At 48.2% G+C, this 13,056-nt stretch overlaps 1 protein-coding gene across 1 annotated transcript in view; it reads left to right on the top strand.

Moving 5' to 3' along the window:
• LOC117511269 (sarcoplasmic/endoplasmic reticulum calcium ATPase 2-like) overlaps window positions 1-13,056 on the top strand; it is a 141,766-nt gene that overhangs the window by 106,613 nt on the left and 22,097 nt on the right. The window contains 1 exon segment of the mRNA XM_034171277.1: window positions 4,779-5,243. Coding sequence (XP_034027168.1) covers window positions 4,779-5,243 — 465 coding nt within the window.

The raw sequence follows: 13,056 nt of genomic DNA, 5'->3' as shown, positions 1-13,056 counted from the left end.
ACCAACTGAAGGCTTTTTAGGGAACTTTTAGGACAACCTGATAATAATGAATTACAATAGTCCAGCCTAGAGGAAATAAATGCATGAATTAGTTTTTCAGCATCACTCTGAGACAAGACCTTTCTGATTTTAGAGATATTGCGTAAATGCAAAAAGGCAGTCCTACATATTTGTTTAATATGCGCTTTGAATGACATATCCTGATCAAAAATAACTCCAAGATTTCTCACAGTATTACTAGAGATCAGGGAAATGCCATCCAGAGTAACGATCTGGTTAGACACCATGCTTCTAAGATTTGTGGGGCCAAGTACAATAACTTCAGTTTTATCTGAGTTTAAAAGCAGGAAATTAGAGGTCATCCATGTCTTTATGTCTGTAAGACAATCCTGCAGTTTAGCTAATTGGTGTGTATCCTCTGGCTTCATGGATAGATAAAGCTGGGTATCATCTGCGTAACAATGAAAATTTAAGCAATACCGTCTAATAATACTGCCCAAGGGAAGCATGTATAAAGTGAATAAAATTGGTCCTAGCACAGAACCTTGTGGAACTCCACAATTAACTCCAGTCCGTGAAGAAGACTCCCCATTTACATGAACAAACTGTAATCTATTAGACAAATATGATTCAAACCACCGCAGCGCAATGCCTTTAATACCTATGACATGCTCTAATCTCTGTAATAAAATTTTATGGTCAACAGTATCAAAAGCAGCACTGAGGTCCAACAGAACAAGCACAGAGATAAGTCCACTGTCCGAAGCCATAAGAAGATCATTTGTAACCTTCACTAATGCTGTTTCTGTACTATGATGAATTCTAAAACCTGACTGAAACTCTTCAAATAGACCATTCCTCTGCAGGTGATCAGTTAGCTGTTTTACAACTACCCTCTCAAGAATCTTTGAGAGAAAAGGAAGGTTGGAGATTGGCCTATAATTAGCTAAGATAGCTGGGTCAAGTGATGGCTTTTTAAGTAATGGTTTAATTACTGCCACCTTAAAGGCCTGTGGTACATAACCAACTAACAAAGATAGATTGATCTTTGCAAAAGTCAATATAAGCTACATAGAAGCATTGCTGATAGTTGGGCTTGCATTCAGTGAGTACTCGCAGTGTGGGTTGCAGTCGATAATTGACTTGTTGGACATGAAATTAGAAGTTGGACTACTCTGGTTGCTGAGCAGCACGCAGCTGGCACTGAATTACACCAAACACAGAGAGCAGTGGGGTACTACTGAAGTTGTTGCAGTCCAGGTGATCACCCTTTCCTTTCCAGAGAGGAACAACAAGTTCTTTCTTCCAGTGTTGGGATGACAGGTGATCACAGGAAGGCTAGGAAGTCTTATTTTAAGAAGAAACTTAAATGGCAAGATGGACTTAGCAGCATAGGGGCTGAGACAGCACATGGGGAGATAAGAGATCAGAAATATAGTGAGGGGGTCAAACTCCTGATGCTCCTTCACATTACATGGAGAATGAACATAGGTGGCCTTGAACCAGCAACCTTCTGTTGTGGAAGCACCTGGACTGAACACTTGGCCATCTCACCACCTTTAACTTTTTCTCTAGCTAAAGTAAGTCCCTTCAACTTTTCCCTTGTTTTCACTCGGGATCACCACAGCAGATCCAAGGTGGATCTGCATATTGAATTGGCACAAGTTTTACGCCGGATGCCCTTCCTGACACAAATCCACATTACTTGGAGAAATAACTTTGTCCTGTAGCTGAATAACTTAAATGGTTATTACCTCCACCAACGAAGTTGGATGAGGTAATGTTATCGCCACTGTCTGATTGATTGTTTGTGAACAGCCATGCAATGTTCTATTTTCTGGTTTACCGCAGTCCAGCATTAGGGCTCTGCAATTGGTTCAAAATGCTGCAGCCAGACTTTTGACACGAAGCAGAAAGTTTGAACACATTACACCCATTTTGGCATCTCTTCACTGGCTTCCTGTCCCTGTGAGATCAGATTTTAAGGTTCTGTTACTAGTCTATAAAATTATTCACGGACTGGCACCTCCCTACCTAGCTGACCTAATTAAACCCTACGTACCGGCCCGGGCTTTACGTTCTCAGGGTGCAGGACTACTTTGTGTCCCTAGGGTGAATAAGAAGTCTGCAGGTCATAGAGCTTTCTCTTATCATGCCCCTGTTCTGTGGAATGATCTCATTGCATCAATAAAACAGTCAGATTCTGTGGAGACTTTAAAGTCCAGACTTAAGACGCACTTATATTCCCTTTCGTATGGCTAGCAGACTGGTATAGTTTTTGTTTTACGCTTTTTACTCTTTTAATTCATTTTATTAGTAAACAAAGCGTGCCGCAGCCTCAACTTTACCTAAATTCTGGGTCTTTTAGTGAAGCTCAGAGCTAGTGTCCGGCCATCACCTTAATATTTCTTCTGTTTTTCTGGCAAATTATACTGTATTTCTTGTCTTTCTGATGCCTGATTCTGTTTTTCTCTCATTTTAAGGTGCAGCTCCATCCAGAGATGGGAGTTGTATTTGTGCTGGAGACCCTCCTGTCCTGTGCACCAACAGCATTTCCTGTATATTCGTTTTGTGAATTGTTTCTGTGAATGGTTCTGTAATCACCCTTTGAGTCTGGTCTGCTTGAGGTTTCTTCCTCAGAGGGAGTTTTTCCTTACCACTGTTGCTCTGGGGGTTAGTAAGGTTAGACCTTACTTGTGTGAAGCACCTTGAGGCAACTCTGTTGTGATTTGGCGCTATAAAAAAGAAAATAAATTTAAATTGAAAAACAGCCTCCAGGTCACAATTTTTTATCTATCATTATGAAATTTTTGCTGAATTTGTACTGGCCAGAAGTCAAAAGGCAAAGTCAGGAAAATCTTGGAAAACTGGAAAAATCCCTATCCTTTAATATTGAACAATTTTTCAAAAATTTGTAAATGTGTAGGATGGTATCCTTTATTGACTGACAAAGTTTGATCCGAATCTGATCTAGATTACAGATTTTGTGACCATTTAAATTTAACATTGAAAACCCCATTGAATGTATATTTTACATTATATCTTAATCAAGTGTACCCCAATCACTCTCATATTTGAAAGTGAGGTGCAGACTGACACTCACTATCACCTGACAAAGTTTGATCTGGATCTGATCCAGATTGTGGATTTTATGGACATTTGAATTTAATATTGAAAAGCCCATTTGGTGTACATTTTGCATTATATCTCAATCAAAAGTGCCTCAATCACTCTCATTTGTCACAATGAGGAGGTGCAAACTGGCACTCTCAATGAACAGATTAAGTTTGATCCACATTTGATCAATATTGCGGATTTCTCTAATATTTGATTCTTTTTAACATTGAAAAGCCCTTTTGAGCTATATTTTGTATTATGTTATAAGTCACTTCTAACAGGACTTTGACCTTGAATAATTGAATTTGAAAATTCTAATTTGAAACTAGTGTTGGCAGAGGTTTGCACTCTACGAGCGCGGTGCTCTTGTTAATGACATTATTTTTCTTGATTTTTGTGGTGTTGTCATTAATAGCAGAATGTGCTTGCAGACACAGTGTGGCTGTCTTGTTTGTTTGTTGTTATTTATTTGTCTGTGTCATTTACAGTTGGGGACAAGGTGCCTGCAGACATTCGTATCTGTTCAATCAAGTCAACAACCCTGAGGATAGATCAGTCCATCCTGACCGGTAAGATGCGTCTGCAAACCTTCCACCTTATTTAATCCATATTGTCTTAAAACTGTTGGAATTTGACCTTTCAAGGTCACCCAGTGTCAAAGGTCAAGTGGCTAAGTACTTTATTTCTGTGGTATGTCTCAAAATTACAGCTAGTTTTATTATTACTGCTAAAGTATTTATTTGCGCCATCAGATCTTGCAGATTAAAAAATGTGCTACTGTGCATATTAAAAAAACACAAGCACAAAGAAAACTGCAACCCATGACATCTGTGTGCCAAGTTTGATGAACATCAGAATGAACATCAAAATTTTGACCTTTGACTCCAGTGACCTTGACCTTTGTGAAAACAAACCCTTTAAGGGCAATTCTGGTGTCCACTGTCATCCATAAAACAAGTTTAGTGGAAATTTGTCAACAGGCCTGTCATGATATTGCAATTTTAATTAATGAAATAAAAATGCATGTACTGATAATTGTAAGTGGTTAAGAAAACTGGTTATGTAAATTCAAAGTTTAACTTTTGTAGCCGTGTTGCATTTGTAATTATCCAATTTATTCATTCAAAATCTAGTTGAAATTCTAGTTAATCTAGTTAAAATTATCAAAAATAAATAAATAAATAAATCGAAGAATTCAAATGCAAAGCTAAGTCAGGTTAAAGCATTTTCAGGCTGTTTAAAAGTACGGTAGTTCATTTGGCTTTAAAATCATTTATGCCTGCTAATTTGAGTGTTGAACTGTTTACAACCATTTAAAACTAAATGATTTCAAACTTAGATACAATTCGTTCCCCATCAGTTTCCAGCCTTTTCAAAATAAGAGATGTTGTTTAGGTCAGATTGTGTTAAGCTGCTTTAAAGTAGACAAAGTCATTTTATTCATGATGTAAAAGAGTTTAAATTTGACTGCTGCGTTTTAGGTGAATCTGTGTCTGTCATCAAACACACCGACCCGGTGCCAGACCCGCGGGCTGTCAATCAGGACAAGAAGAACATGCTCTTCTCGGTAAGCTGTAAACACCGTCACACTTCCTGTTGGTTACTGCGTGCAGTTTTCTCATTCAAGACTTAGATTTGTTTATTTCCGTGCTGTGTCTCAGGGCACAAATGTCGCCACCGGGAAGGCTGTGGGCGTGGTCGTTGCCACCGGTGTGAACACGGAGATCGGTAAGATCCGCGATGAAATGGTGGCCACTGAGCAGGACAAGACGCCGCTGCAGCAGAAGCTGGATGAGTTTGGGCAGCAGCTCTCCAAGGTCATCTCGCTCATCTGCATCGCCGTGTGGATCATCAACATCGGACACTTCAACGACCCCGTCCACGGAGGCTCCTGGATCCGAGGGGCCGTCTACTACTTCAAGATCGCGGTGGCGTTGGCTGTGGCTGCCATCCCTGAGGGTCTTCCTGCAGTTATCACCACCTGTCTGGCCTTGGGAACTCGCCGTATGGCCAAAAAAAATGCCATCGTCCGCAGTCTGCCCTCCGTGGAGACTCTGGGGTGCACGTCTGTCATCTGCTCTGACAAGACAGGAACCCTGACCACCAACCAGATGTCTGTGTGCAGAGTGAGTCTCGCACAAACACTCTTCCCACTCTGTGTTGTTTGTTGTTTGAATAAGTTGATGGCACTTAGAGGTGCTGACAACAGAAAATGCTAATATCATCTGCAAACAGATTGCTCCATGCCTCCAGGCTGCTGCTCCAACCTGCATAACCGGCTTGCTTTGTGTCCGTCTATAAAATACAACATGCAGCCCTTTTGGTGTCAAACTGCATATGCCTGGATTACTCCAAAATGCTGTTTTGGTTTTTAAAATGGCGCAAAACATTTTGTCACCATTTTCCTTCAACCTGCAAGACTCCAGTGGGCGGAGCTTGCTATCAAATTACCATGCAGCAGTAAATTCTTCTTACAGATGAATCAAAGGAGCCGCAGATCCTTAAAAATGATAAAAGCATGAGATTTGTTTCTCTTATAATCATAACTTTAATTATTTTGAGTCTGTCTTTAAAAGTTTTAAAACCAGAACAGACTTTTTGCAGTCATGTTGACCTTTCAGTTTGGTCACTCATAGTCATGTGACCAGTAGAAAGTTGATATATTTCCTCATATTAGTGTTTAATAGTAACTGTGTGTGTTGTGTGGGCCGCTGAAGAGGAGGTACTGCTGGCCCACCACCACCAGAGGGCGCCCTGCCTGGAGTGCGGGCTCCAGGCACCAGAGGGCGCCGCCGCCTCACGTGAGCAGCTACGGTGACAGCTGTCACCCATCACCTGAGACAGCTGACGGCAATCATCTGTGGGGTATATCAGCAGGACGGCACCTCCATCTCATTGCCGAGATATCGTTTCTACCAGAGAGGTAACGTATCGAAGCTACGGAGTGTATCTTTTTGGATTGTGCTAGTTTGTGGATTACTGTTCCAACGAGAGGTGGAGGTAACTTCCCTGCTGTTCGGAGTCCTGGGTGCAAACGCGCCCCCATCTAACTGTCCTTTGTTCCTCGCCAGCAGTACCAGGTCCGACACGCGGAGGCAGTGGCCACCTGGGAGTTCGGGACTTGGCGGCTCCAGTATTCCCGGGGTCCTGTGGCGGAGGAAGCCGTGTGGTACCGGTCTTACCTTGGAGAGGCGTCTCCTATCTTCGAGCCTGCCCACACGACACTTTTGTGAATTGACTGTTGTCCATTGCTGTGATTGGTTGTATTCGTTGTGCACATTCACAACAGTAAAGCTTTGTTATTTTGACTTACTCCATTGTCCGTTCATTTGCGCCCCCTGTTGTGGGTCCGTGTTCCTACACTTTCCCAACAGGATATCTCGGCCAGCGTCATGGATCCCGAGGGGCGTCAACCGGCTGTTGAACGGCCAATGGAAGAACAGGACGCGCAGGCGTCCGCGGGAGGGGTAATCGGTGAGTTGCAGCGGATCCTCACCGCTTTCACGACTCGGTTGGATTTCATGACCGAGCAGAACGTCCTCCTGAACCGCAGGGTGGAGGCTCTCGCCGCGCAGATGGAAGCGCGCCCTCCGGGCGCCGCTGCGGCTCTCCCTCCCGTAGATCCTGTGCGTAACGTTGACGTTCCACTGGCTGTTCAACGACCTCTCCCTCCTTCCCCGGAAGCATACATAAGCCCTCCAGAGCCGTACGGAGGCTGTGTGGAGACGTGCGTGGATTTTCTGATGCAGTGTTCGCTCGTCTTCGCACAGCGTCCCGTTATGTACGCGACCGATGCTAGTAAAGTAGCTTATGTCATAAACCTGCTTCGCAGTGAGGCACGCGCTTGGGCTACAGCGCTCTGGGAGCAGAATTCACGGCTCCTTCTGACATACGATGGGTTTGTGAGGGGGCTCAGAACCGTGTTTGATCACCCTAATAGAGGAGAAACCGCTTCAACCGTGCTACTGTCAATGAGACAGGGGCGCTTCCGCATCGCGGCTGCGAGATCCGGCTGGAATAACGCTGCCCTCCGCGCCGCCTTTGTAAACGGACTGTCTTTGGTTCTCAAGGAGCACCTGGTGGCTAAGGACGAACCGCGGGATTTAGACGGGCTTATCGATCTTGTCATACGGTTGGACAACCGGTTAGAAGAACGTCGGCGGGAACGAGACGAAGGGCGTGGCCGGGCACGCGCCGTCCCTCTCCCTTCCGGTTCCGACCGCGCTCCGCCTTCCCCACGCTCCACGGCCCCTGCGCTCCGTGGGGCCACAGCTCCCCCTACTGACGAAGCTATGGACACGAGTAGGGCAACATTTAGGGCACCAGCTGCACAGAGGAGACGGGCCCATGGAGCTTGTTTTGTTTGTGGTGCACTAGAGCACCATGTGAGAGACTGCCCCGAGCGGTTACAACACCAACGCCCGCCCCTAGAGACTGGGCTAGGGGTGGGCCGAGACATTCACGTGGGACACACCCACATTGCTACACGACTCCCAGTCACGATCCTGTATGAGGATTTAACCCTGAAGGCCCCAGCACTGGTGGACACGGGCTCTGAGGGGAATCTGTTGGACTGCAGATGGGCCAGGGAGATAGGGCTCCCTCTGGTGGCGCTTACCTCGCCTGTGCAGGTTCGAGCGCTAGATGGCTCCCTGCTCCCTCCGATCACACATAAGACACCACCTGTAACGCTGGTGGTGTCAGGAAACCACCGGGAGGTGATCGAGTTTTTTGTGACTCAGGCCACTTCCCGTGTGGTTTTAGGCTTTCCCTGGATGTTGAAGCACAATCCCCAGATTGATTGGCCGTCCGGGGTAGTGGTTCAGTGGAGCGAGACCTGCCATCGGGTGTGTCTAGGTTCCTCGGTTCCTCCCGGCTCCCAAGCTAAGGAGGAGGTCAGAGTCCTGCCCAATCTGGGGACGGTGCCGGTGGAGTACCACGACCTTGTCAACGTGTTCAGCAAGGATCTGGCGCTCACACTCCCCCCCCACCGTCCGTACGATTGTGCCATCGATTTGCTTCCAGGCAGTGGGTTCCCGTCCAGTAGACTGTACAACCTCTCACGGCCTGAGCGCGAATCAATGGAGACCTACATCCGGGACTCGTTAGCTGCCGGGTTGATCCGAAATTCCACCTCCCCGATGGGCGCAGGTTTCTTTTTCGTGGGTAAAAAAGATGGCGGACTTCGTCCATGCATCGATTATAGGGGGCTGAACAAAATCACGGTTCGCAACCGATACCCGTTACCCCTGTTGGATTCGGTGTTCACGCCCCTGCATGGAGCCAAGATTTTTACCAAGCTTGATCTTAGAAACGCGTATCATCTGGTTCGGATCCGGAAGGGAGACGAGTGGAAGACGGCATTCAACACCCCCTTAGGTCACTTTGAGTACCTGGTCATGCCGTTCGGCCTCACAAACGCCCCCGCGACGTTCCAAGCCTTGGTTAACGACGTATTGCGGGACTTCCTGCACCGGTTCGTCTTCGTATATCTAGACGATATACTCATCTTTTCTCCGGATCCTGAGACTCATGTCCGGCATGTACGTCAGGTCCTGCAGCGGTTATTGGAGAACCGGCTGTTTGTTAAGGGCGAGAAGTGTGAGTTTCACCGCACCTCTTTGTCCTTCCTGGGGTTCATCATCTCCCCCAACTCCGTCGCACCTGATCCGGCCAAGGTTGCAGCGGTGAGAGACTGGCCCCAACCCACAAGCCGTAGGAAGCTGCAACAGTTCCTCGGCTTTGCGAATTTCTACAGGAGGTTCATTAAGGGCTACAGTCAGGTTGTTAGCCCCCTGACAGCCCTGACCTCACCAAAAGTCCCCTTCACCTGGTCGGATCGTTGCGAGGCCGCATTCAAGGAGTTGAAACGGTGCTTCTCGTCTGCACCCGTTCTGGTGCAGCCCGATCCTAGTCGCCAGTTAGTGGTTGAAGTGGATGCCTCGGACTCAGGGATAGGAGCTGTGCTGTCCCAGAGTGGGAAGACCGATAAGGTCCTTCATCCGTGTGCCTATTTTTCCCGCAGGTTGACCCCGGCTGAACGGAACTATGACGTCGGCAACCGAGAACTCCTTGCGGTGAAAGAGGCTCTTGAAGAGTGGAGACACCTGTTGGAGGGAACGTCCGTGCCATTCACGGTTTTCACTGACCACCAGAACCTGGAGTATATCAGGACCGCCAAGCGGCTGAATCCCAGGCAAGCCCGCTGGTCACTGTTCTTCGGCCGTTTTGACTTCCGCATCACCTACCGGCCCGGGACCAAGAACCAGAAATCGGATGCCTTGTCCCGGGTACACGAAGACGAGGTCAAAGCGGAGTTGTCGGATCCACCGGAACCCATCATCCCGGAGTCCACTATCGTGGCCACCCTCACCTGGGACGTAGAGAGAACCGTCCGGGAGGCCCTGGCACGAAGCCCGGACCCCGGGACTGGACCAAAGAACAGACTTTACGTCCCACCAGAGGCAAGGGCTGCAGTCCTGGACTTCTGTCACGGCTCTAAGCTCTCCTGTCATCCAGGGGTGCGAAGAACCGTGGCAGTTGTCCGGCAGCGCTTCTGGTGGGCGTCCCTGGAGGCCGACGTCTGGGACTATATCCAGGCCTGTACCACCTGCGCCAGGGGCAAGGCCGACCATCGCAAGGCTCCGGGACTGCTACAGCCGCTGCCCGTGCCTCATCGCCCCTGGTCCCACATCGGCCTGGATTTTGTCACGGGCCTCCCGCCGTCCCAGGGAAACACCGTGATCCTCACGATAGTGGACCGATTCTCCAAGGCGGCCCACTTCGTGGCCCTCCCGAAGCTCCCAACGGCCCAGGAGACAGCGGACCTCCTGGTCCACCATGTCGTCCGCCTGCATGGGATACCATCAGACATTGTCTCCGATCGCGGTCCCCAGTTCTCCTCGCATGTCTGGAGGAGCTTTTGCCGGGAACTGGGGGCCACGGTCAGTCTCTCGTCCGGGTATCACCCTCAGACCAACGGGCAAGCAGAGCTGGCCAATCAAGAAATGGAGCAAACACTGCGTTGTGTGACAGCCGCGCACCCGGCGGCCTGGAGTACTCATCTGGCCTGGATCGAGTACGCCCACAACAGTCAAGTGTCATCAGCCACCGGCCTCTCCCCCTTTGAGGTGTGTTTGGGGTATCAGCCCCCATTGTTCCCGGTGGTTGAGGGAGAGGTCGGTGTGCCCTCGGTCCAGGCCCACCTGCGGAAGTGCCGTCGGGTGTGGCGTGCCGCCCGTTCTGCTTTGTTGAAGGCCCGGATGAGGGCGAAGACCCATGCAGACCGGCGGCGGACCCCGGCCCCTACGTATCGCCCCGGGCAGGAAGTGTGGTTGTCCACAAAGGACATCCCGCTACAAGTGGCCTCCCCAAAACTGCAGGACAGATACATAGGACCGTTTACAATCCTCAAGGTCATCAATCCCGCCGCAGTGAGGCTTCGGCTTCCAGCCTCACTGCGGATCCATCCAGTATTTCATGTGTCAAAGCTCAAGCCCCATCACACCTAGCCCCTCTGTACACCCGGTCCGGCACCACCTCCTGCCCGGATCATCGATGGCGAGCCGGCTTGGACAGTGCGCCGGTTGTTGGACGTCCGACGGATGGGCCGGGGCTTTCAATATCTGGTGGACTGGGAGGGGTACGGTCCCGAAGAACGCTCCTGGGTGAAGAAGAGCTTCATCCTGGACCCGGCCCTCCTGGCCGACTTCTACCGTCGCCACCCGGACAAGCCCGGTCGGGCGCCAGGAGGCGCCCGTTGAGGGGGGGGGGTCCTGTTGTGTGGGCCGCTGAAGAGGAGGTACTGCTGGCCCACCACCACCAGAGGGCGCCCTGCCTGGAGTGCGGGCTCCAGGCACCAGAGGGCGCCGCCGCCTCACGTGAGCAGCTACGGTGACAGCTGTCACCCATCACCTGAGACAGCTGACGGCAATCATCTGTGGGGTATATCAGCAGGACGGCACCTCCACCTCATTGCCGAGATATCGTTTCTACCAGAGAGGTAACGTATCGAAGCTACGGAGTGTATCTTTTTGGATTGTGCTAGTTTGTGGATTACTGTTCCAACGAGAGGTGGAGGTAACTTCCCTGCTGTTCGGAGTCCTGGGTGCAAACGCGCCCCCATCTAACTGTCCTTTGTTCCTCGTCAGCAGTACCAGGTCCGACACGCGGAGGCAGTGGCCACCTGGGAGTTCGGGACTTGGCGGCTCCAGTATTCCCGAGGTCCTGTGGCGGAGGAAGCCGTGTGGTACCGGTCTTACCTTGGAGAGGCGTCTCCTATCTTCGAGCCTGCCCACACGACACTTTTGTGAATTGACTGTTGTCCATTGCTGTGATTGGTTGTATTCATTGTGCACATTCACAACAGTAAAGCTTTGTTATTTTGACTTACTCCATTGTCCGTTCATTTGCGCCCCCTGTTGTGGGTCCGTGTTCCTACACTTTCCCAACAGTGTGTATATGTAACCAATTCCTCAAAATAAACATTGTAAATATATGAACACCAAGGTCAAATTTTGGCCTTGACCTGTGACCCTGTTATTAAATGTGCTGAGTTACTAAGTAGGAAACATAACTTCTGTTGTTTTCTTTTTTTTTTATTCCTTTGAATTTGTATTCACTATCTCTACTACTTACATCTCCACTCCTGTGCACCTTGGCCCTTATTCGTCTGACGTTGCCCCACTAAAATGCGGAGTACCACAGGGTTCCATTTTGGGCCCTTTGTTGTTTTCTCTGTATATGCTGCCACTTGGGTCAGTTTTTAGAAAATATAATATTCCTTTTCACTGCTTTGCAGATGATCTGCAAATTTATCTTCCGCTGTAGCCGGGCAGAGACAATTTTAAACTTCTGAATAATTGTTTGAAGGAAGTGAAGGACTGGTTGACCCACAACTGTCTTAATCTGAATGACTCTAAAACTGAGATTGTGGTATTTGGGAACTCATTTGATGCCACTGCTCTGGGCTCGCAGAGTAACCACTGCCACCCATCTGTAAGGAATATTGGTGTTGTCTTTGACAGTTCTTTTAAATTTGAAAATCAAATTAACTCTGTAATCAAGTCTAGCTTTTTTCAGCTTTGTCTCTTGGGTAAAGTTAAATCCTATTTGCCCCGGGCTGACATGGAGAGAGTGATTCATGCTTTTGTCACCTGTCGTTTGGACTACTGTAACTCCCTGTATTGTGGGCTAGATCAAATGTCCATTCACCATCTGCAATTGGTCCAAAACGCCGCATCGCGGTTGCTTACAGGCACCAGAAAGCGGGACCACATAACTCCTGTACTGGCCTCTCTGCACTGGCTTCCAGTCAGTTACAGGATTCATTTCAAATTGTTGCTGTTGTTTTTTAAATGTTTAAATGGATTGGCTCCCTCTTACCTCTCCGAGCTTCTGTCGGTTCATGCTCCAGGTCGAAACATGAGATCGGCCAATCAACTGACTCTGGAAGTGCCGAGATCCCGGCTGAAAACCAGGGGAGCCGTGCATTTTCAGTGGCGGCTCCGAGACTCTGGAACAGGCTTCCTTTGAATGTCCGTATGGCCCCGTCTTTAAACATCTTCAAGTCTTGGTTAAAAACTCATTTGTTTGCTCAAGCTAGCCGATTCCTGATTTGGTTGTGATTATCATTTTAGCCATTTTGTTCCTGCTGTGCTTTTATATATATATATATATATATATATATATATATATATATATATATATATATATATATATATATATATATATATTTATTTATTTTTATTTTTATTTTTTTTTTGGGTGTGTCCAGCACTTTGGGCAGTTTTTCTGTATTAAATGTGCTATATAAATAAATTTGACGTTGACATTGACTCCTACACCATGCTCCTTCTTATTCACACACATGCAGTTCATCTCGCTCCTGCTGACTTTCATTCCTCTGCTCTCCAGAGCATATCCCCACTTATCCAGGCT

This window comes from Thalassophryne amazonica, chromosome 5, assembly GCF_902500255.1.
Source record: "Thalassophryne amazonica chromosome 5, fThaAma1.1, whole genome shotgun sequence".
NCBI lineage: Eukaryota > Metazoa > Chordata > Actinopteri > Batrachoidiformes > Batrachoididae > Thalassophryne > Thalassophryne amazonica.
The sequence above is the reverse complement of the archived record's forward strand: the minus strand, read 5'-3'. Positions and strand labels throughout refer to the sequence as shown.